Below are 22,449 nucleotides of genomic sequence, written 5' to 3'. Positions count from 1 at the left end.
AAAGTTGTCTTTGTTCTGAATCAACTTTAACTCTCCTTTAAGAAATGTGCCTTTTTGAGAGCTTAAGCTCACCTGTTTACACGCAAGATGACTAATTTTAGACCCAACCTCTATCGCCACCCTACAGAGCTGGTGTTTTTATCTACTCTTTAAGTACTCACGTCAAAATACTCGTCTTAAAAACAAGTTACACCCCCTTCCCCACACACCACCACCACCACCATCATCATACTGTCGGGCTTTCATTTCCACCTGTGTTGGTCGGTTGCTTTTTTTTTAAAAGTCATCTCAGCTTCAATGACCCAAGAAAATAAACACTGCACTGAGGGCAAGGGGGCGGGCGCAGACAGAAGGCACCAGAGCCCCGGGGGAGAAAGGCAAGGGAACCGAACAGCCAGCGAGGACAATGGGAAGGAGGAGGGTTCGTCAGTCGCTCCCTCTCTTTCTGGCGGGTGCGATTTGAAAGAACCAGGTGAAAGCTGTGGACTCGGGAAAGCCAGAGCAGCGCTAGAGTGAGACGTCCTGGAAATGAAGCCGCAGGAAGGGGGCGGGGACAGCAAGTGGGCAATGTTCGCCCGCTCGCCCTCGCTCCGGACGCCTTCGGTCCCAGGGGGCTGCAGCCGCCCCCCGCCCCGGCCCGGCCCAGGTGCCAGCGGGGGGCGGGGAAGCCTCCGCCTCCACGCTCCCCTCCCCCCGCGGAACCCCGGCAGCAGGGTGCCTGCGGCTCGCGCCCAGTCACTAGCTAGCCGGGGCCGGCACGGAGCAGAGCCGAGCGGGGCGGAGCAGGGCTGGGCTCGGCAGCGAGGGGGGAGAAGCGCCCCGCCACCCTCGTTCTCCCCTCTCCGCCTCCTCCACACACAACTTCTGGGCCCGGGAGGCGGGGGACTCCAAGCCCCTCCGCCTCGCCAGCCCCACAAGCCAGCGTGCCGCCGCCGCTCCGGGCTCGTGCCGGCCCCCTCCCCCGCGCCCGGCGGCCCCACTTGTCCCTCTCCCCTCCCGCGGACCGGGCCCGGCAGTGAGGGGGCTCACAGAAACCAAGGGGCCACCCCTCCCTCCCTCCCTGCGGGGCACGGCTCCGTCCGTCCTCCCCGAGATCTCCCCCTCGCCCCGCTTCTAAACCAGCCGCCCTCCCGCAGGTGTTTACCGGTCTGGGGGGAAGAGGAGGAGGAGGCGGCAGCGGCGGCGGCAGCAGCAGCTCCTCAGTCCCGCGGCTAAGATGGCAGCCACTCCCGAGCTCCAACCACGGCGAGCAGCCAAAGTCGGCACCCAGTGCGCAGGCGCGGCCGCTCCGAGGTGGCGGAGCCAGGGAGCGGCCGGGACTACAAGTCCTAGTAGGCATCGCGAGCCCCGCCCATTTCCCAGCGAAAGGTGCCAGGTTTGGGGGCGGGGCAAAGGGGAGGGGGAAAAATCCTGAAGCAGCTGGCTTCCCCTAGATACTTCAAGGGCAGGTGATTCGGGTCTCGGCGATTCTTCTCTGGAAGTTCTGAGTGTGAGATGGGCACGGGTTGCATCGTTAGACGTAAGAGTCGGAAGTCCCGGGTTTGAGTTCTGACGCCGGCAAGTGTTGTGGGACCCTGAGCAAGTCGTGGCATTTGCCAGAACAAATGACGTCTGCTTCTGTAAAATGGGCATGATAACTCCTGTCCTTCCTGTCTCACAGCAGTGCTGGGTAACACCGCCAGTCCTAGTACCAGCTCCAGCCCCTGTACCCTGTCTGCCTCACACCAATCTGGATAATAACCCTGGCCCTACCGTTTGGCAAATAAAGGAAAGAGGTACCTATGTTTACATGGTGGTTGTCCTTCATTCTCGAAGACCAAAATGACATCACCATGATAAAGTCCAGTTTCAGTATGTCCGACTATGACTGATCAGATCAATACGAGGTCGGAATGCTTCACCACAGACTGGTCACAGATGTGAACATTTAGGGTGGATACTTCAAACTTGTGCATCCTCCGTTTCCTTTGTGCTGTTTCAGTTCTGCTTTGCTTATAGAGCACAGAACTTTTTCTGATGTGGGCACAGCATGCTGAGCGGTCCTGTGCCATGTTGCACAATCAAATCCAAAGTTCTTGAGAGAGACCTTGAGAGTGTCCTTGTATCACTTCTTCCGACCACCATGTGACCATCTGCCCTATACAAGTTCTCCATAAAATGGTCTTTTTGGCAAGCATACATTTTGCATTGAAACAACCATGGCCAGCCCATGAAAGTTGCGCTCTCTGAAGCATATTTTGAATGCCCTGCAATTTAGTTCAAGCAAGGACCTCAGCGTCGGGGTACCTTACCTATCTTCAGAATCTTCCTAAAACAGTTCAAATGGAGACGATTTGGTTTCCTGGCATGGCACTGGTAGACTGTCCAAGTTTCACAGGCATACAACAATGAGGTCAACACAACGGCTCTGTAGACTTCAGTTTGGTAGTCAATCTAATACCCCTTCTCTGCCATAGTTTTCTTAGGAGCCTCCCAAACACTGAGCTAGCTCTAGTAATGAGTGTGTCAACCTCATTGTCAATGTGTATATCCCTGGAAAGTACACTACCAAAGTGAGTGAACTTATCCATGGCATTCAAAACTTCTCCATTTGTTGTAACTGATGGTTCCATGTGTGGAACACCTGTGTTTTCTTGGTGTTAATTATTAGGCCCAAATTAGCACAGGCAGCAGAGAATTGACCCATACCTTGTTGCATCTCAGCTTCAGAGGCTGCATTGAGTGCACAATCATCTCCAAACAGAAAATCATGCACCAACACTCCCTCCTCCTTGGTCTTGAATTGTAGCCTTTTCAAATTGAACAATTTACCATCTGTATGGTAGCTGACCTTGATGCCATGTTCAGCTTCATTGAAAGCATTTGACAACATGGCTGAAAACACCATGCTAAAAAGCATGGGAGCAAGCACACCACCCTGTTTCACTCCATTGGTGGCTGACAAGGCACGAGAGCATTGTCCACTATCCAGAACCTGGGCACACATGCCATCATGAAATTGACATACAATACTGATGAACTTCTCTGGGCAACCAAATTTTGACGTAATTTTCCATAAGCCCTCACGACTGACAGTGTCAAAGGCCTTGGTCAGATCTATAAATATTGTGTATAGACCTCTGTTCTGCTCCTGGCATTTCTCCTGGAGTTGTCAGGCAGCAAACACCATAACAACTGTGCTTTGGCCCTTTATGAAGCCACGCTGGCTCACAGTTAGATGACCATCTTCCAGGTGAAGGATCAGCCTATTAAGGAGGACTCTAATAAAAATCTTGCCAGCAGTGACTAAGAGAGAGACACACCCCCACCCTCCCACCCCCATCCCTCACCCCGTGATTATCTCAGGACGATCTATTTTCTTTACCTTTATAGAGATGGACAATGGAGGCATCCTTGAACTTCTAGGGGATAACCTTCTCTTGCCATATAACCTGAAAAATTTCAGCGTGTGTTTACATAAGACTAACTAAAACAGGACAAGTAAGCCTGAAGTCCTTCTAGGAGCCAAGGCACAGTATTAAAGTGATATGAAGAAACCTCTTACTCTATACACAGCTTTACAAGGTGCTACAAGACATGATCATAGCATTAGAAGGGACTTCAGATTGTCAAATCCAATCTCAGTATTTACTCAGTTTCCTGATGGGAAAACTGAGTCCAAAAGAGGGAAAATGATTTGCCAGAGGTCACATAGTTAAAGGCAGAGCTTGAACTAGAACCTGGGTCTTTGGGGCTCATGCCACTGTACCATCCTGGGTCCCAAAGAATATAAGCTATGGGAAGGAATATAGCTGAGGGGCTCAGGCTGTCCAGCCTGGAAAGGCAAAGAGTCCTCCCTTCCATTCATATGCAACATACTGGGTTCAGAGGCCTTTGGGGCTAGCACAGGAAAACCTCTGATCAGAGTTCAAAGATCTATGCCACAAGACTCAGTAGCGACTAAAGCAACTCTCCACCTTCCTGCATGAAGACTTTATAACACATACAATCAGTAAGAGCCAAGAAATTAGAAGCTGCTACTGTCCCATACCCTTCTCCAATCATTTAGAGGGCGAAGTTTAGCCAGATAAGAGTAGAATAGGGGAAGAGGGAATTGAGCCATAGGCTATAAAGCCAGAAGGAACTTTGGCGGTCATCTAGTCTGATGTCATTTTACAGAAGAAAAAAAACAGAGGTGAAACATGACTTGCTGATATTGTACAAACAGCATGATAGTAAAACCAGAAGTCTAACCCTGAGTTCTTTGACTCCAAATCCAATGTTTTGTTTTGTTTTTCTGATGCTACCTTTCAAAAGTAAGAGTGGAAATCCTTTGATTATCCAACCATTTAAAAATAATTACTTTTGTTAGAATGAATTAATAAGACCCTGGTGTAAACTGGGCATTTACACCTTCTTGAGTCAATCCAAGGCATTGTTTGAGACTTGGTTATGTCCTAAAGAAATTGTATAAAAGGAGCTATCTCAGAATAAAAATTCTAAATTTTAAGAAAAGAGGAAGAAAGAGTCATACAGAGGCAGGCATGAAAGAACTGATATTATAGGAAGCAACTAACCAACAAAAGGACAGAGAAGAAAGATATCCAGGAGGGTTATTGGTTCTACAGGCTGACTCTACAGTGTGCCCCACCTACTCAAGGACTGAGGGAAGTACTGAAGGAAAAAAAGTATTCTCCCCAAATTCCTCTCCTGGTGCCTCTCTATCCACAGACACTATAATATAGTCTTATTTTTTTTTCAGCCCAAATATTTCCAGTAACATGAATTTTGCCCCTACCTCCAAAGAGGCCAAAGGTTAACTAGAAATAGATATAAATGTAAATTGAAGCAGAGCTCCATCTCTGCCTAAATATTAGGAATTTTTGTAACTGGGGCTGCTCTAAGAGATTGTGATTGAAACTTGTAACTTTTCATTTAAAATAAAGTCCCTTAAGTCTCAGAGAAGAGTACTTTGTGATTGCTTGTAAGTTTAAAACAAGCTAATTATTTTAACAGTGTTAACAAGTATTGAAAGAGATGTTATATAGAAGAGAGTTTAGAATTTTTCTGTTTATACCCAGAAGGCTGAAACAGTAGCAATGGATGAAAGCTGAGAAAAGGCAGAATAAGCTCTAACATAAGGACTCTCTAACAATCAATGATATTCAAAAATGTAATGAGCTGTCTTGGGAAATAATTATTTCTTCTTTGTCAGAGGTATTCAAGAAGAGACTGAATAATCACATTTAACAAATGTATAGAGGATACAGGTATAGGTTGAACTCGATGATATCTGAGGTCCTTTCCATCTCCAAGATTTAATAGATCTTCTCTTGACTTCACAAAGCAGCCACTTAAGGTCACTAGCACTTTGGCATTATGGAAAACAAAAAAGAAAATATTTTTATCCATACTTTGTATCTACCTCAGTGCTAGAAAGAGGTATACCTCAGGTATTTAGTAAATGGCAAATATGTTGGTGAATGGACGGTATTTCTGAGGCACCATGGCCCTTAAAGCTGTCCTGCGAAGACCAGCAAATCTTTGCCCAGGCATAGGCAAGAAGAGGGTCTGAGAGTAGGTCTGGCCATATTTATAATAACTGTTGACATTTATACAGTACTTTACATTGGATCCTCACAGACCCTGTGAGGTTGTCCGAATGTTATTAATTTCATTTAACAAGAGAGGACACTGAGACACAGAGAAAGGAAATGACTGAGCTTAGGCTGTGCAGTAAATACCAGAGCTTGGAAAGAAACCAGGTCTCTTGTCTTTTCCTTGCTTTTCTACTTGCTTTTCTACTGCAACCCAAGCTTCTGCCCAGTTTATCCTCACTCCTCTTGTAGGCTAGGTTCTTTGGACCCAGGAATCGTTTCTATCAACAGGCATGCACAGTCTGTGACACCTAATTACTTAATGCTGCTTTCCCATCACAGTAGCCAAGGTGGGACGGGCTGGGCTGGGCTGGGGGGTGAAGGGGATCAGCAAGAGACAGATCAGGGTCAGATTGGCATCAGAAATGCCAAAGTACTTATCTGACCATCTAACCTGGAGGAGAGCTTTGGCAAAGGATTAGGAATAGCTAGAGAGGAAGGGAGCAAAAAAGGGACGACAAGGAAGGGAGATTGAGCATTTCATGGACAGGGACAGCTAAGGAAACAAGAGAAAAAAACAGATGTAAGAAAACAAAGCATACAGGGAAGCAAATGATTGAAAAAGAGCCATATGCTTTCCTTGCAAAGTCCTGAGTCACACTTCCATTTCAAAACTCACCAGGGTATCTACCCTTTTAGGTTCCTACTCTGATAGGGAGGCCCTTGTAAAAAGACCAAAGGATCAAAGAGGAAGCGTACTGGCTCTGGGGTCAGAAAAACTGGTGTTCAAATTCCAATTGTGCCTCTGACGTGTGATCTAGGGCAAGTCATTTCTCCCCTCCCTGCATTACCCACCCCCTTTAAATAAATAAGTTTATTTATTTATTTTGTAAAATGAGGGGGGGCAGAGGAGGAACTGATTATGAAAAAAAATCCTCCTTCAGATACAGGGTATCTGTTAAAAGTGACATAAGCAAAGGACCAAGGAAGGGGTTATTGTTTAAAGAGACCCTGGAAATGAAGAAACTGGAGAGAGACAACACACATTAGTTAAGATCATCATTTTGTGACTTCTTGTGGGGATTTCACAGAGACCCACAGGCCACAGCAGTTATGCTGTACCAACATTTCAGCTCTCCAAAAGACACCTAACACCCAGCATTTGACCTTTCCCTGAGTAGCCCTAGTTCTCAATGCTTTTTAGAATCATAGAATGCCAGTGCTGCAAGTTGCCTAAGGCTGTGTACTTGTTGACAACAGGGACTGTCATTTGTAAGCTTTGTGTCTATCTCCAGCATAGGAAAGACTGGCATGTAATAGGAGTTAAAGGAAGTGTTTGTTGAATTAAGGCTTACAAACTTGTCTTCAAATATCTTCAGGGCTGTCATGTGGAAAAAGCTTCAGACTTGTTCTACTTGTCCCGTAGGGCGGAACTAGGAACAGTGAATAGGAATTAAAGAGACAGAAATTTCAGCAAGTGAAAGAAAAAAAACCCCACAACTTCCTATCTATCAAGTTGGAATGGTCTGACTCATGAAGTAATGTGTTCCCCATTACTGAGGTATTCAGACAGGAGCTAAATGATCTTTTGACCAAATAGTCTCCCTTCCTCTAGTCTTTCCTCTTTCAAATCTATCCTCCTCCCAGGTGATATTTCCAAAGTACAGGTGTGATGCTGTTATGCCACTACTGCTCAAGAAATTTCAGTAGCTCTCTACTGCCACTAGGATAAACTATAAGCTCTTTGGAATCTGTCTCCAACCTGGTTGGATTTCACCTAACTCCCCCTCTCACCCCTACTAGTTAAAAGGAGGGAGGAAGAAAATAAGCATTTATTTATACCATATGCAAAGCACTATGCTAAATGCTTTACAAATATTCTCTCTACTTGCTGATTCCCATATGCAAAATTCTATCTTGATCTGTGCCCCATGCTGAAAACACTCTTGATCTTCTTCACCTTTTGGAATAGTGTCAGAGTTCAAGTCAAATGATCACTTGTTCCCCAAGGCTTTCCTGATCACCTCAGGTTATTGACACATTCTGCCCACTAGATGGTCCTCCCCACCATGATCTCCTTTTTCCAGATTATGTTGAGTTTGCTTCACTTGTACTTTGTATTTAGTTATCTGAGTACAAGTTGTCATTCTCTCCTCCAGTCCTCTCCTAAATAGAATGTAAGACTCCTAGAAAACAAAGATTGTTTCATTTGTGCCTTTTTCTCCCCAGCCTGTAACATAGTAGCTACTTAGTAAATGCTTGCTAAATTGAATTGATGTTATAGACAGGGTTCTTGCTCAGACCTAGGTTGGAATTCTGAGGACCCTTTCAGTTCTAAGGTTGTGTCATGTTCACTCATTTCAGCTATATCCGTGGCCCCAGGGGCAGCTAGGTGGTGCACTGGATAAAGCACCAGTGCAGGAGTTAGGAGGATCTGAGTTCAAATATCACCTCAGACACTTGACACTCACTAGCTGTGTGATCTTGGGCAAGTCACTTAACCCCATTTGCCTCATCCTGGGTCATCTGCAGTCACCCTGATGAATATCTGGTCACTGGATTCAGATGGCTCTGGTGGAGAAGTGAGGCTGGTGACCTGCACAGCCCTCCCTCTCTCAAAACAAAGTCAAGTGCCAGTCATGTCATTATTTCTCTGATGGTATCGTCTTCTTTGGCAACGAAGGACAAACGCACACATCTGTGACCCCATTTGGGATTTTCCTGGCAGAGATATCGGAGTGGTTTGCCATTTCCTTTTCTAGCTCATTTTACAGATGAGGAAACTGAGGCAAACAGGGGTAAGTGACTTGCCCAGGGTCACACAGCTAATAAGTGTCTGGGTGGATTTGAGCTCATGAAAATGAGTCCTGACTACAAGCCCAGCCCTCTGTCCTCTGCATCACCCTGATGTCCCAGGTTGTGTCAGATTGTGTTAACTAATCCAATATCTTCCTTGATTACATGAGGAAACTAAGGAGAAGAGGAGAAATCATTTACCCAAAGTCACAAAACAAATGTGTGTGACAAGGCCTGGGCCCCAGGTCTCCTAGCTTTCAGTCTAAGGCTCCTTCTATGTGTTGTTCAGTCATTTCAATCATGTCCCATTCTTCGTGACCCCTCTACTACAGCCCACTAGTTCCCAAGAGAAAAAGTGCTAGATTTAGAGTAAGGATTTGGTTTTAAATCCTATCTCTGCCATTTCCTAGTTATGTAACCTTGAGCACTGTTCACTTCATCTCTCTCAGACTCAGTTTCCTGTAAAATCGGTGTTAGACTTCATCAGTGTTCTTAGAATTTGCTTTTTTAGTATCTTGATAACAATTTCAATATAAAGGTTTCCGTGGTAATGCTATGTATTTTATTCTACACATTTAAAAATATTATTCTGAGAAAGGGTCCATAGTCTTCACCAATCTGTCTAATGGGGTCTATGACATAAAAAAATCCTGAACTAGATGTCCTCTGAGCTGTATGGTCTGTAAGTCTATGATGCTAAGTGATTTTAAGGGAAGGTGGGAGGGGAAGAAAGAAGAAAAAAAGTGCTTTAGATGTTTTAAAGTCTACTAGGCAGAGTGATATCTGGGAAAATATTTTAAACACATTGCCCCTGATAGGGATATCCTTTGGGTCTGGAAAAGGTATTCCTTCACAATACCCTTCTTCAAATTCAAAGTCAACCAGACTCATTAAAGATTCTACTGTGTACATCACTATGCAGGGGTTGATACAAAGTTTAGGAAAGACAAGATTCCCTATCCTCTGAAGCTTATAGTCTAGTAGGGAGAAAAAACAAACATAAAAGGACAAATCTCTAAAATATAACATCACATGTAAGTGCATGAGAGAGAGAGAGAGAGAGAGAGGAGAGAGAGATTGGGAAAGTGAGAGAGATAGGGAGAGATAGGGAGAGAAAAGAGAGTATGTAGCTTGGAGTTAGGAAGACTCATCTTTATGAGTTCAAATATGGTCTCAGACACTGGCTGTGTGACCCTGGACAAGTCACTTAACCCTGTTTGTCTTAGTTCTTCTTCTGTAAAATGAGCTGGAGAAGGAAATGACAAACTGTTCCAGTATCTTTGCCAAGAATGAGACACAACTGAAAAATGACCAAGATGTGCTAGGCATTGTGTTAAACACTGGATATACAAATATAGGTCCCCCTGCCCCCCCCAAAAAAACCAGTCCCTGCCCCCAGGTAGAGGTACAAACTGTTATGTGAGTTCTTCCTTATTCCCACCATGATGCTTATAGTACCTTATACTTCTACCCTACCTCTGTCTAACTTTTAGCAAGGTGAGTTCCTTGAGATGAACCACTCTGTCTGATCCATAATTACAAGCCAAGTACTTCAATGGATTTGTGATCTCATTGATGCTGATAGTCCCTCTGGCAATACAGTAATCTATCTTGCCGGCCCATGTCACACAATGTGATTCTTATCTTTGTCCTCCCATGAATATACTACAAGGACTCTACCCAACATTCTGGGAACCTTCCTGGAACTTTCTTGACATTGAAAGGATACCAGTGGAATATGTGGATTGTCCACAAGTTATTTTTAGCTCTTGACGCAAGACTTTTTATGACACATTTCTTTGATACATAATTAATAATTAATATTTCCATGGCACTTTAAGACTTTCAGAGATTAAGTATGTTATCTTATCTGATTCATTCAACAACTGTGAGATAGGAACTATTATTTTCCCCATTTTACTGAAGAAAAAACTGAGGTTCAGAGACGTTGTGTCTTACCCAAAGTTACACAGCTAGTGAGTAACTGAGACTTGTTTAAACCCAGGTCTTCTTGCCTCTAAGTTAGTGCTCAATCCATTATTCTAACATTATATCCCCCAGAGTGTCCAGCACAAGATCTAGTACAGAGTAGACACCAATAAATGTTTCTTGAATGAATGAATGTTGAATAACCCATAAAGCATTTTTGACAACCTTCCTTTCTACTCTCCCTGCTTTTCTGTGCTTTGATCACAGAATTTGGATTAAGAAGAAAGATAACAGAGTAATATTAATACCGTCCCTATCACTGAGGTACTGTGGGATTTGGGGCAAATCACTTTTCTGGGCCTCAATTTTCCCATCCATAAAATGGGAGAAGAAAGAGAGTGGGTAATGATCTTAAAGTTCCCTTTTAGCTCTAAAAACATTGATTCCTAGAGGTTACCTAGTGTATCTATCCATAGATGAGGAAACAAAAGAGGCTAATTTATTGCCTGCCTCTAGGTTCCTCCTTTTCCTTACCCCCTGGTCTTATCTTCCTATTGTATTTCCCAACACTTCCTTAGGACCTCCCCACCTACTTATTTCTATAGCTGCTAACTTTTGCAAGTCTCTTGGACAGCAAGGAGATCAAATCAGTCAATACTTAAAGAAATTAGTGCAGGCTATTCACTGGAAGGTCAAATACTGAAACTGAAGCTTAAATACTTTGGCCACAGTGAGAAGTTGGGACACAATGGAAAAAGCTGATGTTGAACTAGATTGAAGGCAAAAGGAAAAAGAGAGCAGAGGATAAGAGGGATAGTGTCATGGAAACACAGAGCATCGGCTTGCACAGACTTGAGAGAGTAAAAAAGAAGTGCCTGCTGTGCGATAGTCCACCGGGTCACAAAGAGCTGTACACAACAAATGACTAACCAAAAACAAATGTAACTTTTTTCCTTATGTATAGGGAGGCAGGGTATGTCCCTTGGCCCCAAGGTCCTTTTTTTTTTTTTACCTTCCAGAAACTCCAGCAGGAGGAACAGGTAAAGATGTATACATCTGGCAAGTGTGCCCAGAGGAAAGCAAGACCAGTGTCCTCTCTGACCCTTTATGCACAGTGCAGAATGGAGGGATGTCACAAGGGAGGGCCTCCCAGTCAGCGCTGATGCATCACAATTACAGGGGAATACCCTTAAGGGCTGAGCACCAGGGCAGGCCCCACTGCAGGGATTCCCAAAAGTGGGGCTTGCTTCCTCTCAACCTCCACAAAAAGATTGTATCCAGATGAAATAAAGAGCCATAGATCAGGATACGTGGAATGGGGGAGGGGAATTATTGGTTTTTCTTGGTGAGCAGGAGAAATCCTAAGTGTTCATGGAATGCAGGTCAGTTGTAAGTCTTTTTTTTTTTTTTTTTAGCGACAGAGAAGAGCCCTCCCTTCCTTCCCCACTTCGGTCCTCCATTTACAAAATAGCCTAATTCTGAAAGTCCAGGTTCAAAATAATTGTCTTGCCAGAGTCCTAAACCTAGGTTCTAGTTCTCCCTCTTCTTCCGAGTCATTGTGTGACCTGGGGTAAATCATTTCCCCTTCTCTGGACCTCACTTTCCACCTCTTTCAAATGGAAGTGAGAAGGAATGGACTATAGATGGTCTGTAAGGTCCCTTTCAGCTCTTACAGCCTTAATTTAATCCTTGTTGATGATTGATATGCAATAATATTCAATCATTCTGAACATCAAGTCTTACTGTATAAGACTTTAAGGAGTAAAATATCAGGCTAAATATATGTTGAGTATCTTGGGAAAATTCCTCTCTGGGCCTCAATTTTCGCATCTGCATAATTGGCAGGTTTGCCACTAAGGCTTTTCCCAGTGGAATGTGCTTCATCAAGTTTCAAAGGAACTATTTTTGATGAGGTTTAGGGGTGCTGGGGACCCCAAAACACCAACACACCGGGTCCTACTCGAATGAATTCGACTCAAGCCTTCTTAAAGCCAAAGAAAACGTTTATTAAAGATTTGCCAAATTGGGTTGGCTCTTAAGGAGATTTGTAATCTCAGCTGGACAGAGTCTGAACTGGATTGAATCTGAGTACCTTTATAGAGGCAAGATGGAACTTAAATACAGAAAAGACTATAGGAGGGATCTGGGGGTGGTCTGGAAGTCTAGGGTGATGGGAGGAGGGGTTTAGGGAGGGTCTTGAGGAGAAGTCCAAGGAGGGAATGACTGGTCAAGGGTTGGAAACAGCTGGAGGCAATCAGGAGATTTCAAACAATGGAGAGCTTGGGTCAGAAGCAGGTGGGGCAATCCAGAAATCTGGATATGGCCTCCCAGTATGGGAATGACCGGTAACTTGGAGTGAATACAGATAGACTCTAGGAGGATCTTGATGGGAGTAGTCAGCAGCCTGGGGAATGGAGTTTTTATGGAATCAAGAGTGGGGAGTGCAACAGAAACCTGAGCACAGTGATAATGAAAAACTCATGGGCTTCTTGAGACTTCCAGAACAAATGGGAAGATTAGATTTGAGTAAGAAAAACCAGATTAAGTGGGAAGATTCAAGGGGAGCTCAAGGAAGCTCCCAGAGTCTGAAACCCACCATTTTCATGCTTCATTGAAAAAAATTACTTTTTTTTCCAATTTTTATCTTTTCTGCCAAATAATTATCAGAGTACTGGAGTTCATAGACTCTTGGGGCTATTGGAATTCCCCACCACCATGACCATAATGTCTGCAGCAAATGTCTGGAGAAAGTAGGTTAGCAGAATAGAAATAATAAAGGAGGGAGGTGGAAAGATATGTGTCAGGAGAGGATACCTAGAGTGCTAGAGCCTGTCAAATCCCCCCTCCCTTCCCTTTACTACCTTATCCTACCTTTTTTCAGGAAACTGAAGATGGCCCATAACCAGTGTCACAGAAGCTGAAGCTGAGGTGGTGTCCTGGTTGTGTAAACCCCAAGAATGCAGTCTTTGTAATTCTTCTACATTTTTTTCCTCAAAAAATCACTGCTTCCTCTTCAGCTGTCACCACTACCACACCAGGGTAATGAGGAGGGAAAATTTCTTTAACCCAACTGAGAAAAAAGTAATCTGTGTAAGAGTAGTTACTGTGTACAGGGGTCAGTATAGAACAGAGAACAAGTCATGGTCTAGTCACTGTCCTCAGAGGTTTACAGTCTATTTGAGTGGGGAACTTGTGACCTCAAGAGCACATGTGGCCTTGAGGTCACAGGTTCCCCATCCCTAGTCTAGTACAAAAGAAAAGCTACACCCAAATCTAATATATAGTACAAATAATATATACAGAGAGCAGAATTACAGGAGAGGCATGAGGATCTCATAGGTCATCAGAGAAAAGGTAACAATTCTGGCTAACCCATCAGGGCAGGGCCACTGGGAAACCATACCAGCTCTATAAAAGGCCCCCTTTGATTTTTTAAAAAATTGCCCCCCCCAGTAATGAGTACAGAATTCCCGATCTTGGCACTCAAGGAGCAAGTTCCCTACTGGATAAACTCTGGTTGCTTTCTATTACCTCTAGGGTCAAAACCAAATTTCTCTATATTTAAAGTTTTTCACAACCATCTTTCCAGCTTTATTACACGTTATTTCCCTTCACATATATGATGGTCCAGCCACAAGGACTAATGGTCCCTCATACATGCAGAAACTCCATCTCTCATTTCCTTATCTTTGCACTGACTGTCTCCTTGCCTGGACTGAGCTACCCAGTCATCTCTAAGAATCCTTAAATTCTTCCAAAGCTCACTTCAAGGATCACCTTCTACATGAAGCCTTTCCTGATCTCTCTTCTCCTTTCTGGTGCTAGCACCTTTCCTTACAAATTATTACCTTGTATCTACATCATTTCTATTGTGTGCATAGCCACCTACAGACCAGAGGTAAACTGCCATAGTGGATAGTGAACTAATCTTGGCATCAGGGAAATGTTCCAGTGGATAGTGAGCTAGCCTTGGCATCAGGGAAACCTGCCATGTCATAGTGAGCTAACCTTGGCATCAGGGAGACTCCTACTTTGAGTCCTTCCTGCTTTGGCACATCCTGGCTAGCTATGTGACCCTGGGCAAGTCTCTTAACCTCTTGGTACCCCCAGGCAACTGTCTTAGATTTATTATTTGCAGAGCAGATCAAGATCTGCATTAGTAGAGTATGGGAATTCCCCATGCTTCACATGTGCTCCATAAGAACTTTCACTTTTTTCTTTGAGTACCCAGCATTTAACACAGAGCCCGATGCATATGCATCTCTTAATAAATAAATGCTTGATTTATTAGTTGGAGTGTGCAGAAGAGACTAGAAAGAACACTGAACTTGGATTCAAAAAACCAGGGTTTGAGTCCTGCCTTTGTCACTTATTAGCAGCGTACACTGGGCAATTAGTTCACTTTGCCTGTTTGGACCTTGGTTTGGGGGGCTAGACTAGAGAACCCTTAAGGTCCCCTCCAGGCCTGGCATTCTGTGACCTCATAGGTAGGGTCTGATTTGACAGTTGGATTGTATGTTATAGAAACAACAAGGACCAAGTGAGAGCAGATTTGTAAAGCACTTTGCACAGTGCCTGGAACATAGTAGGCACTTAATACTTGTTCCCCTCCTCTGTTGGTGAAGTGGTAGTTTAAGAAATATTTGCTTGTTTTAAGAAAAACACCAAACCCTTTCTCCTACCACAAGATAGGTGATGCAAGTATCATAATTCCCATTTTACACATGAGGAATCTGAGGTTTCAGAGAGATAAAAGGATTTGTCCAAGGTTATAAAGGTCAAAGCTGGGAGTCAAATCCACATTTCCTGATTCTTACTTAGTCCAAAACTCTTCTCATTATACCACATTCCAACTCAACCTACCTTTCTGGTCTTATCTCATCCTACACCCACTCATATGACTGATGTTCCAGTAAAACTGGACTTACTTTCCATCCCTGGAGGCAGTGGGGTAAAGGCAAGGGTATATGGGAGGTTCAACAACCAGATTTGGGGGGGGAGGGTTATATATATGACATACTTTTAAGTTTAATCTGTGTTATTGACACTAAAGTATAGACAATTAGCTAAACAATAAAAATCAAGCCCTATTTATAGTTTGCCAAGGTGTAAATGCTCACATTGAAAATTTAACAATCAACTCTAGGTATGAGTTCCAACCCTCCTGGGTACAGTGGAAAAAAGCACTAGATTTAAAAGACCTAGTTCCAGTCTCACCTCTGACGTCTATTACATATGTGACTTTGGACAAATCATATCACTTCCCTGAGCCGCAGTTTCTTTCTTTTTTTTTTTTTTTTTTAATATTTCTTTATTTATTTTTAGTTTTCAACATTCATTTCCACAAAATTTTGAGTTCCAAATTTTCTCCCCATCTCTCCCCTTCTGCCCCATAATGTCTTGCATTCTGATTACCCCTTCCCGCACTCTGCCCTCCCTTCTATCACACCCCTCCCTTCCCTTATCCCCATCCTCTCTCTTTTCTTGTAGGGCAAGATAGATTTCTACACCCCATTACCTGTATTTCTTTTTTCCCAGTTGTACGCGAAAATGTTTCTCAACATTTGTTCCTAAAACTTTGAATTCCAACTTCTCTCTCTTCCTCCCTCCCCACCCATCCCCACTGAGAAGGCAAACAATTCGATACAGGCTTTATATGTGTAGTTTTTCAAGACTTCCATAATAGTCATGTTGTGTAAAACTAACTATATTTCCCTCCATCCTATCCTGCTCCCTATTTATTCTACTCTCTCTTTTGACCTTGTCCATCCCCATAAGTGTTTACTTATAATTACTCCCTTCTCCCATTTGCCCTCCCTTCTATCATCCCCCTCACCCTACTTGTCCCCTTCTCCCCTACTTTCCTGTAGTGTAATATAGATTTTCATGCCAAATTGAGTGAGCATGTTATTCTCTTCTTTAGCCAAATGTGAAGGGATTAAGCTTCACTTTTTCCCTCTTACCTTCTCCCTTTTCTCCTCCCTTGAATAAGCTTATTCCTGCCTCTTTTAGGAGTGATAATTTGCCCCAGTCCATTTCTCTCTTTCTCCTCCCAATATATTCCTCTCCCATCCCTTAATTTTATTTTTTTAGATATCATCCCTTCTTATTCAACTCACCCTGTGCTCTTTGTCATATATATATATATATATATACACACACGTGTGTGTGTGTGTGTGTGTGTGTGTGCTTGTGTAATCCCTCCACAACTACCCAAATACTGAGGAAAGTCTCAAGAGTTACAAATATCTTTCTGTGTAGGAATGTAAACAGTTCAACTTTAGTAAGTTTAGTATGATATCTCTTTCCTGTTTACCTTTTCATGCTTCTCTTGACTGAACCTCAATTTCTTTGTCTGTAAAATGAGAGGATTAGACCAAATGACCTCTGAGGTACTTTCAGCTTTAGATCTATGGTTGATGTGTTTTTGCTGTCATAAAGTTATCCATTTAGATAGGGAAGGAACCTTGACAGTTGAGGAAAATGAGGCCAGGGGAGGTCAATTAATTTGACTCCAGGCTCTTTAACTCCCAATCAAACACACTCCTTTTACTTCACCAGGCTTCATTCTCAGTGGTTGGAATGAACATCCCCCTCCTCTCTCATCCCATCATATCTTTCCAGCCATCTCTCTAGATTGAAATTCCTCAGAGCCTTTAAGGTCCAACTCAGGTGCCACCTCCTCTATGAAGCTTACATTGACATTGTCCTTTTCCCACCCCCCAAAAGCACAAGATGAAAGCAATCTTTTAACATCTTCAGATTTCTCAGAGCACTTTGCCTAAACCTCTGCATTTCTATTTCTCACTCTTCCTTGTATCAGAGAAGCACAAAACTAGATGGGACTTCAAATGCCATTTAGTCCAATTCCTTCATTTGATAGGGAGGAACCTGAGACCCAGGGAAGTTAAGTTCCAACTCACGTCCCCCATTAGACTATCAATACATTGAGGCAGAACCTGTACTATATTTTTTTTTATATCTCCAGCACTGAGCACTGTGCCTTGCATAGAGTTTATAATAATAATGATGATGTTTCTTATTTTAATAATAGTTTCCTTACTGGAACTGATAGGCAGTGTGGAGTAGTAGTATCCCCGAAACCAGGAAGAATCCTGGGTTTAAGTCTTACATCTAACACATAGTTGGCTATGCAACCCTGGGCCTCAGGGGGCCCATCACACTCAACATTGAAGAGCAACCCAAACCAGATTAAAATGTAATTGAGAAATATTTAACAAAATAAATATACATATAATAAAACATAGGTAATAGTAATAAATGGTTTTCTAAGTCAACATATGGCCACAGGAATTCTTATGTATGGTTCAGTGACCCCTTAACACCATTGCCCTGGGCAGTTAACTCTCCAAGTCTAATATGTTGTTGTTCAACCATTCAGTCATGTGACTCCATAGACCATTCTTCTATGAGGTTTTCTTGACAAAGCTACTGGAGATATTTGACATTTCCATTTCCTTCAGATTAAAGCAAACAGAGATTATGTGACTTGCCCAGGGTCACACAGCTAGTATCTGAGGCCAGATCTGAATTCAACAAAATGAGTCTTCCTGACTCCAGGTCCAGTATTCTGTCCACTAAGCCACCTAGCTGCAGAGTCTAATATAGTCAACTAATAAAAAGTAGGTAGGTGGTGTAGTAGGTAGAGTGTCAGGTCTGAAGTCAGAAAGACCTGAATTCAAATCCTGCCTCAGACACTAGCTATGTGACCCTGGGAGAGTCACTTAACCCTGTTTGCCTCAGTTTCCTCATCTGAAAAATGAGCTGGAGAAGTAAATGGCAAACTACTCCAGTCAACTAATATCATAGACATCTAATATACGTTATAGTTATAGAGAGGCTACTGATCTGCTTTGGAAGAGACAGTTTCTTAATGAAATTGCAGTGTCAATACCTAACTTTATTAACTGAACTGAATTAAATTGTCTCTAGAAGTTAGGTCATAGTCTTGATGATGATGATGATCTAGTCTTCCTAAACTATTACATGACATATTCTCATACAACAAATGTAAATCTCGAAAATACCCTAGCAAATTCAACAATTAAGCTATACTAGAACCAACTATCATCATAGACAACTGTTGCCCATGCTTGCCTAGACATCACACCGACCCATAAAAATTTAAAAACGACTTTTAAAATAAATGTTGCCACACTGAGTACTCACAGCCTCCAAATAAGATATAATAAAAAGCTCTCAAAATATGGAGACCTAGCAGAAGAAATCAGAAGCACACAGGAGCAGGAGGAAGTTCCTAAATGATCATCCCTGTCCTTTGCATTCCTAGAACTGTCCCAAAGATGCTTTCAGCAAGATGACAAGGCTGTACCCCAATATTTTTATGCAGTCACAAAAACCAGTCACCTACAAAGAAGTCTGCTGAACACTAGGTTCCTAGACACGGAGGCTAGCAGTGATCTCAGAAGACATCTAGCCCCACTTCCCTCATTTTACAGAGAAGGTTAAATGTCCAGGGTTCCCCAGGCAGTAACACTAGAAGCAGTATATATACACACATCCTCTGACTCCAGGGCCTTGCTCTTTTCATTCTATCCCACTGCCTCTTGACATAAAAGGATATCACAGTAGGATAGCAACTTGTCATTTGAATCTGGGCTTCACTGAGTATTAAAGATGAGAAGAATGAAATAGAATATTAATAAGTGAAACTTATGTAGCATAGTTAAGGTTTACAAAGCACTTCCTCCAAAAAAACCCCTTTGAGGTAGGTAACGCAAGCATTATAATCCTCATTTTAAAGGTGAGAAAGCTGAGGCAAAGATGTCCCTAGCCAGTAAACAGTCAGAACCGACAGTAACTTCAGTTAGGCCACAATCTCCCCCCTCCCCCCTGCTCTGACTTTTTCCTACCTTCTTTAGAGCCTCAGAAGGTCTACTGAGCAGAGACTATGAAAGATTAAACAGACAGGTGCCCTGTACCCTTTCCTGCGGCACCACCAAGCTGCTCTGTTCTGTCTCTGATGCAGCTGGCTGGTACCATTGAAAATGTCCTTATTGTTCCCCCGGGAGCCCCACTGGCTTCCCTTCCAGCTGCTAGGACTTCATGGGTAAAATATTCAATAGGTCTGGTTGTCCAGCCTTTCCCTCCCACCCAGAGCCACCCAGCCTCCTGCATTGTTCCACAGAAAGACAAAGATGCTTGTCCCACTGGGAGGGCATTTGTGTGACATAGATCCTTGTCTGTCTCCCTTCTACAACCAGTACTCCTCTTGAGGAAGAAGCCAGGACCTGAAAGAACCAGGTAATGTGCTGTAATTGAAAGAACAAACAATTTGGAGTAAGGTGCTTGGGTTCAAATCCCAAGTCTGCCACTGTGACTTTAGGCAAGTCATTCTTTAATCTAAGCTTCAGTTTTCCTATTCTGCAAAATGAAGTGGTTGGGTTGCAGAAGACCTATGGGCGCTTCCAGCTGAAAGTCTTATGACCTCAGAGATCGTTTGTTCTAGTCACTCACCTAAGGCACAAACCTATTCTATAATATCCCCAAGAAGTAGTAGCAGGGAGCCCACCATCCAAACCTAATAAGGCATCTGGTTCTATTTTTGTACAGTCAACTACAGTTATTTAAAAGCTTTCTTATATTAAGCTGAACTCTGCCTCCTTGTAATTTTCCTACAATGGCCCTAGCTCCTCCCTCAGAAGATGAACAGAATAAATCTAATTTCTCTGCCGCATGACAGCTCTCCAAATACTGAAAGACAACAGTCTTTCAGATCCATTGCCCTCAAGTCTTTTCCATACACTAAAATATCCCTAATTCCTTCATAAATGAATTCATATGATAAGAATGAGGTGGCACTTCAAAGTCTGGATTCAGTCAAAGAGCCACACTTGAGGACCTAGAGGGCCACAAGTGACCTCGAGGTCACAGATTCCCAACCCATGGAGACTCTACCACAATAGAAAGAACACTGGATTTAGTCACAGGACCTGTATGCATATCCCAGTTATGCTGTTTATTACCTGTGTGATCAATGTTGGGCAAGTTACTTCACATAATTGGGGCCTCAATTTCCTCATCTATAAATAGTGAAGAAACAAGATCTTTTCCAGCTTCAAATCTATGATCCATGACCTCTGAGATCCCTTACAGCTTTCTTTTTTTGTCTTGACTTTTTTTTTTGCAAATTTATTTTTAGTTTTCAATATTCACTTCCATAAGTTTTAAATTTTCTCTACCTCTCTTCCCTCCCCATTCCCCAAGACAGTGTGCAATCTGATATAGTCTCTACATATACATTCTTGTTAAACATATTTTCACATTAGTCATGTGGTACAGAAAAATCAGAACGAATGGGAGGAACCACGAGAAGGGAAATAACAAAACAAAGCAAAAGGTAAATAGTCTGCTTCTATCTGCATTCAGACTCCACAGTTCTTTCTCTGGATATGGACAGCATTTTCCACCCTGAGTCTTTTGGAGTTGTCTTAGATCCTTGCATTGCTGAGAAGAGCTAAGTCTATCAATGTCAGTCATGGAACAATGTGGCTGTTACTGTGGACAATGTTCTCCTGGCTCTGCTCACTTCACTAAGCATCAGTTCATATTGAGGCATATTGAGATGTTTGTCTTTCCAGATTTTGCTGAAGTCTGCCTGTTCATCATTTTTTTTCCTTTTTAAAATGTCCATTTTTTCCAAATTTATTAATTTATTTGTTTTCAGTTTTCAACAATCACTTCCATAAGTTCCAAATTTTCTCCCCCTCTCTCCCTACTCTCTCCCCAAGACAGCATGCAATCTTATATGGGATCTGCACATATTCCTATTAAACACATTTTCACATTAGTCATGTTGCATAGAAGTATTAAAATGAATGACAGAAACCATGAGAAAAACAAAACATAACAAAAGAGAAAATAGTCTGCTTCATTCTGTATTCCAACTCCATATTTCTTTCTCTGGATGTGGATGGCATTTTGCCTCAAGAGTCCTTTGGGGATGTTTTAGGTCCTTGCATTGCTGTGAAGGGATTAAGTCTATCAAAAACAGTCCTCACACACTGTGGCTGTTACTGTGTATAATGTTTTCCTAGTTCTGCTCGCTTCACTCAGCATCAGTTCATATAGGTTTTTCCAGGTTTTTTAGAAGTTCACCTGTTTGTCATTTCTTATAGAACAATAGTATTCCATTATGTTCATATACTACAAGTTGTTCAGCCATTCCCCAATTGATGGGCATCCCTCTTCAATTTCTAGTTCTTGGCCACCACAAAAAGAGCTGCTATAAATATTTTTGTACATGTGAGTCCTTTTCCTATTTTTATGATCTCTTTGGAGATTGTAAGCCATAGAATTGGTATTGCTAGGTCAAAGGGTGTGCACATCTGTACAGACCTTTGGGCATAGTTCCAAATTGCTCTCTGGAATGGTCGGATCAGCTCACAACTCCATCAACAATGAATTAGTGTTCCAATTTTTCCACATCTTCTCTAGTATTTATAATTTTCCTGTTTTATCATGGTAGCCAATTTTATAAGTGTGATGTGGTACCTAAGAATTGTTTTTATTTGTGTTTCTCTAATTAATGGTGATTTTTTGTATGATTATAGATAGCTTTAATTTCTACCTCTGAAAACTGCCTGTTCATATCCTTTGACCATTTATCAATTGAGGAATGACTTGTATTCTTATAAATTTGACTCAGTTTTCTATATATTCTGGAAATGAACCTCCTTATAGCTTTACATCTATGATGCCATAAGCCTATATACCTATGAGTTTATGTCTTGGCTCTAACATTTACTATCCAAGAGATGTTGGGAAAGTCGCTTCCTCTCTGAATCTCAATTTCCTGATCTGTAAATTGCAGATAATAATACATGTATTGTTGACTTTATGGGACTGGTTATGAAGAAAGAGTTTTGTAAGCCTGAAAGCATCATAGAAATGAGATTTATGATATTTATGATGATGATGCAATATACTCATGCCCTCATGCAATATACAAACTGCTGTACATTTTTTTTTTTTTATGGAAGCAAAAGGAGGTTAAGTGATTTGTCCAGTAAATGTGTGAAGCTAGATTTGAACTCAGGTCCTCCTGAGTCCAGGGCCAGTGTTCTATCCACTATGTCACATAGCTGCCCATGTACATATTTTCTGA

General features: G+C 42.5%; 1 protein-coding gene and 1 long non-coding RNA gene across 8 annotated transcripts in view; one reads left to right on the top strand and one right to left on the bottom strand.

The window, feature by feature from the left end:
- ITCH (itchy E3 ubiquitin protein ligase) overlaps positions 1 to 14,210 on the bottom strand; it is a 171,835-nt gene extending 157,625 nt beyond the window's left edge. The window contains exons 1-2 of one of the 5 annotated variants that reach the window (XM_072631306.1): positions 14,150 to 14,210; positions 13,173 to 13,371 (exon numbers count right to left, since the gene is read on the bottom strand). Coding sequence is in view for 2 of the 5 variants with exons in the window: in XM_072631303.1 (XP_072487404.1) it covers positions 1,145 to 1,339 (195 nt within the window). In the remaining 3 variants the exon portion in view is untranslated. Of the gene's footprint in view, positions 1 to 1,144; positions 1,359 to 6,931; positions 7,010 to 11,313; positions 11,395 to 13,172; positions 13,372 to 14,149 lie in introns of those variants that run through there. The other 4 variants (XM_072631304.1, XM_072631305.1, XM_072631303.1 and 1 more) reach the window with 4 other exon arrangements.
- LOC140518849 (uncharacterized) overlaps positions 11,496 to 22,449 on the top strand; it is a 29,559-nt gene continuing 18,605 nt past the window's right edge. For 2 of the 3 annotated variants that reach the window (XR_011972030.1, XR_011972031.1), the window contains exons 1-2: positions 11,497 to 11,683; positions 13,183 to 13,340. This is a non-coding gene — a long non-coding RNA (uncharacterized lncRNA). Of the gene's footprint in view, positions 11,684 to 13,182; positions 13,341 to 19,546; positions 19,587 to 22,449 lie in introns of all 3 variants that reach the window. The other variant, XR_011972032.1, reaches the window with a different exon arrangement.

This window comes from Notamacropus eugenii, chromosome 1, assembly GCF_028372415.1.
Source record: "Notamacropus eugenii isolate mMacEug1 chromosome 1, mMacEug1.pri_v2, whole genome shotgun sequence".
In the NCBI taxonomy this organism is placed as follows: domain Eukaryota; kingdom Metazoa; phylum Chordata; class Mammalia; order Diprotodontia; family Macropodidae; genus Notamacropus; species Notamacropus eugenii.
The sequence above is the reverse complement of the archived record's forward strand: the minus strand, read 5'-3'. Positions and strand labels throughout refer to the sequence as shown.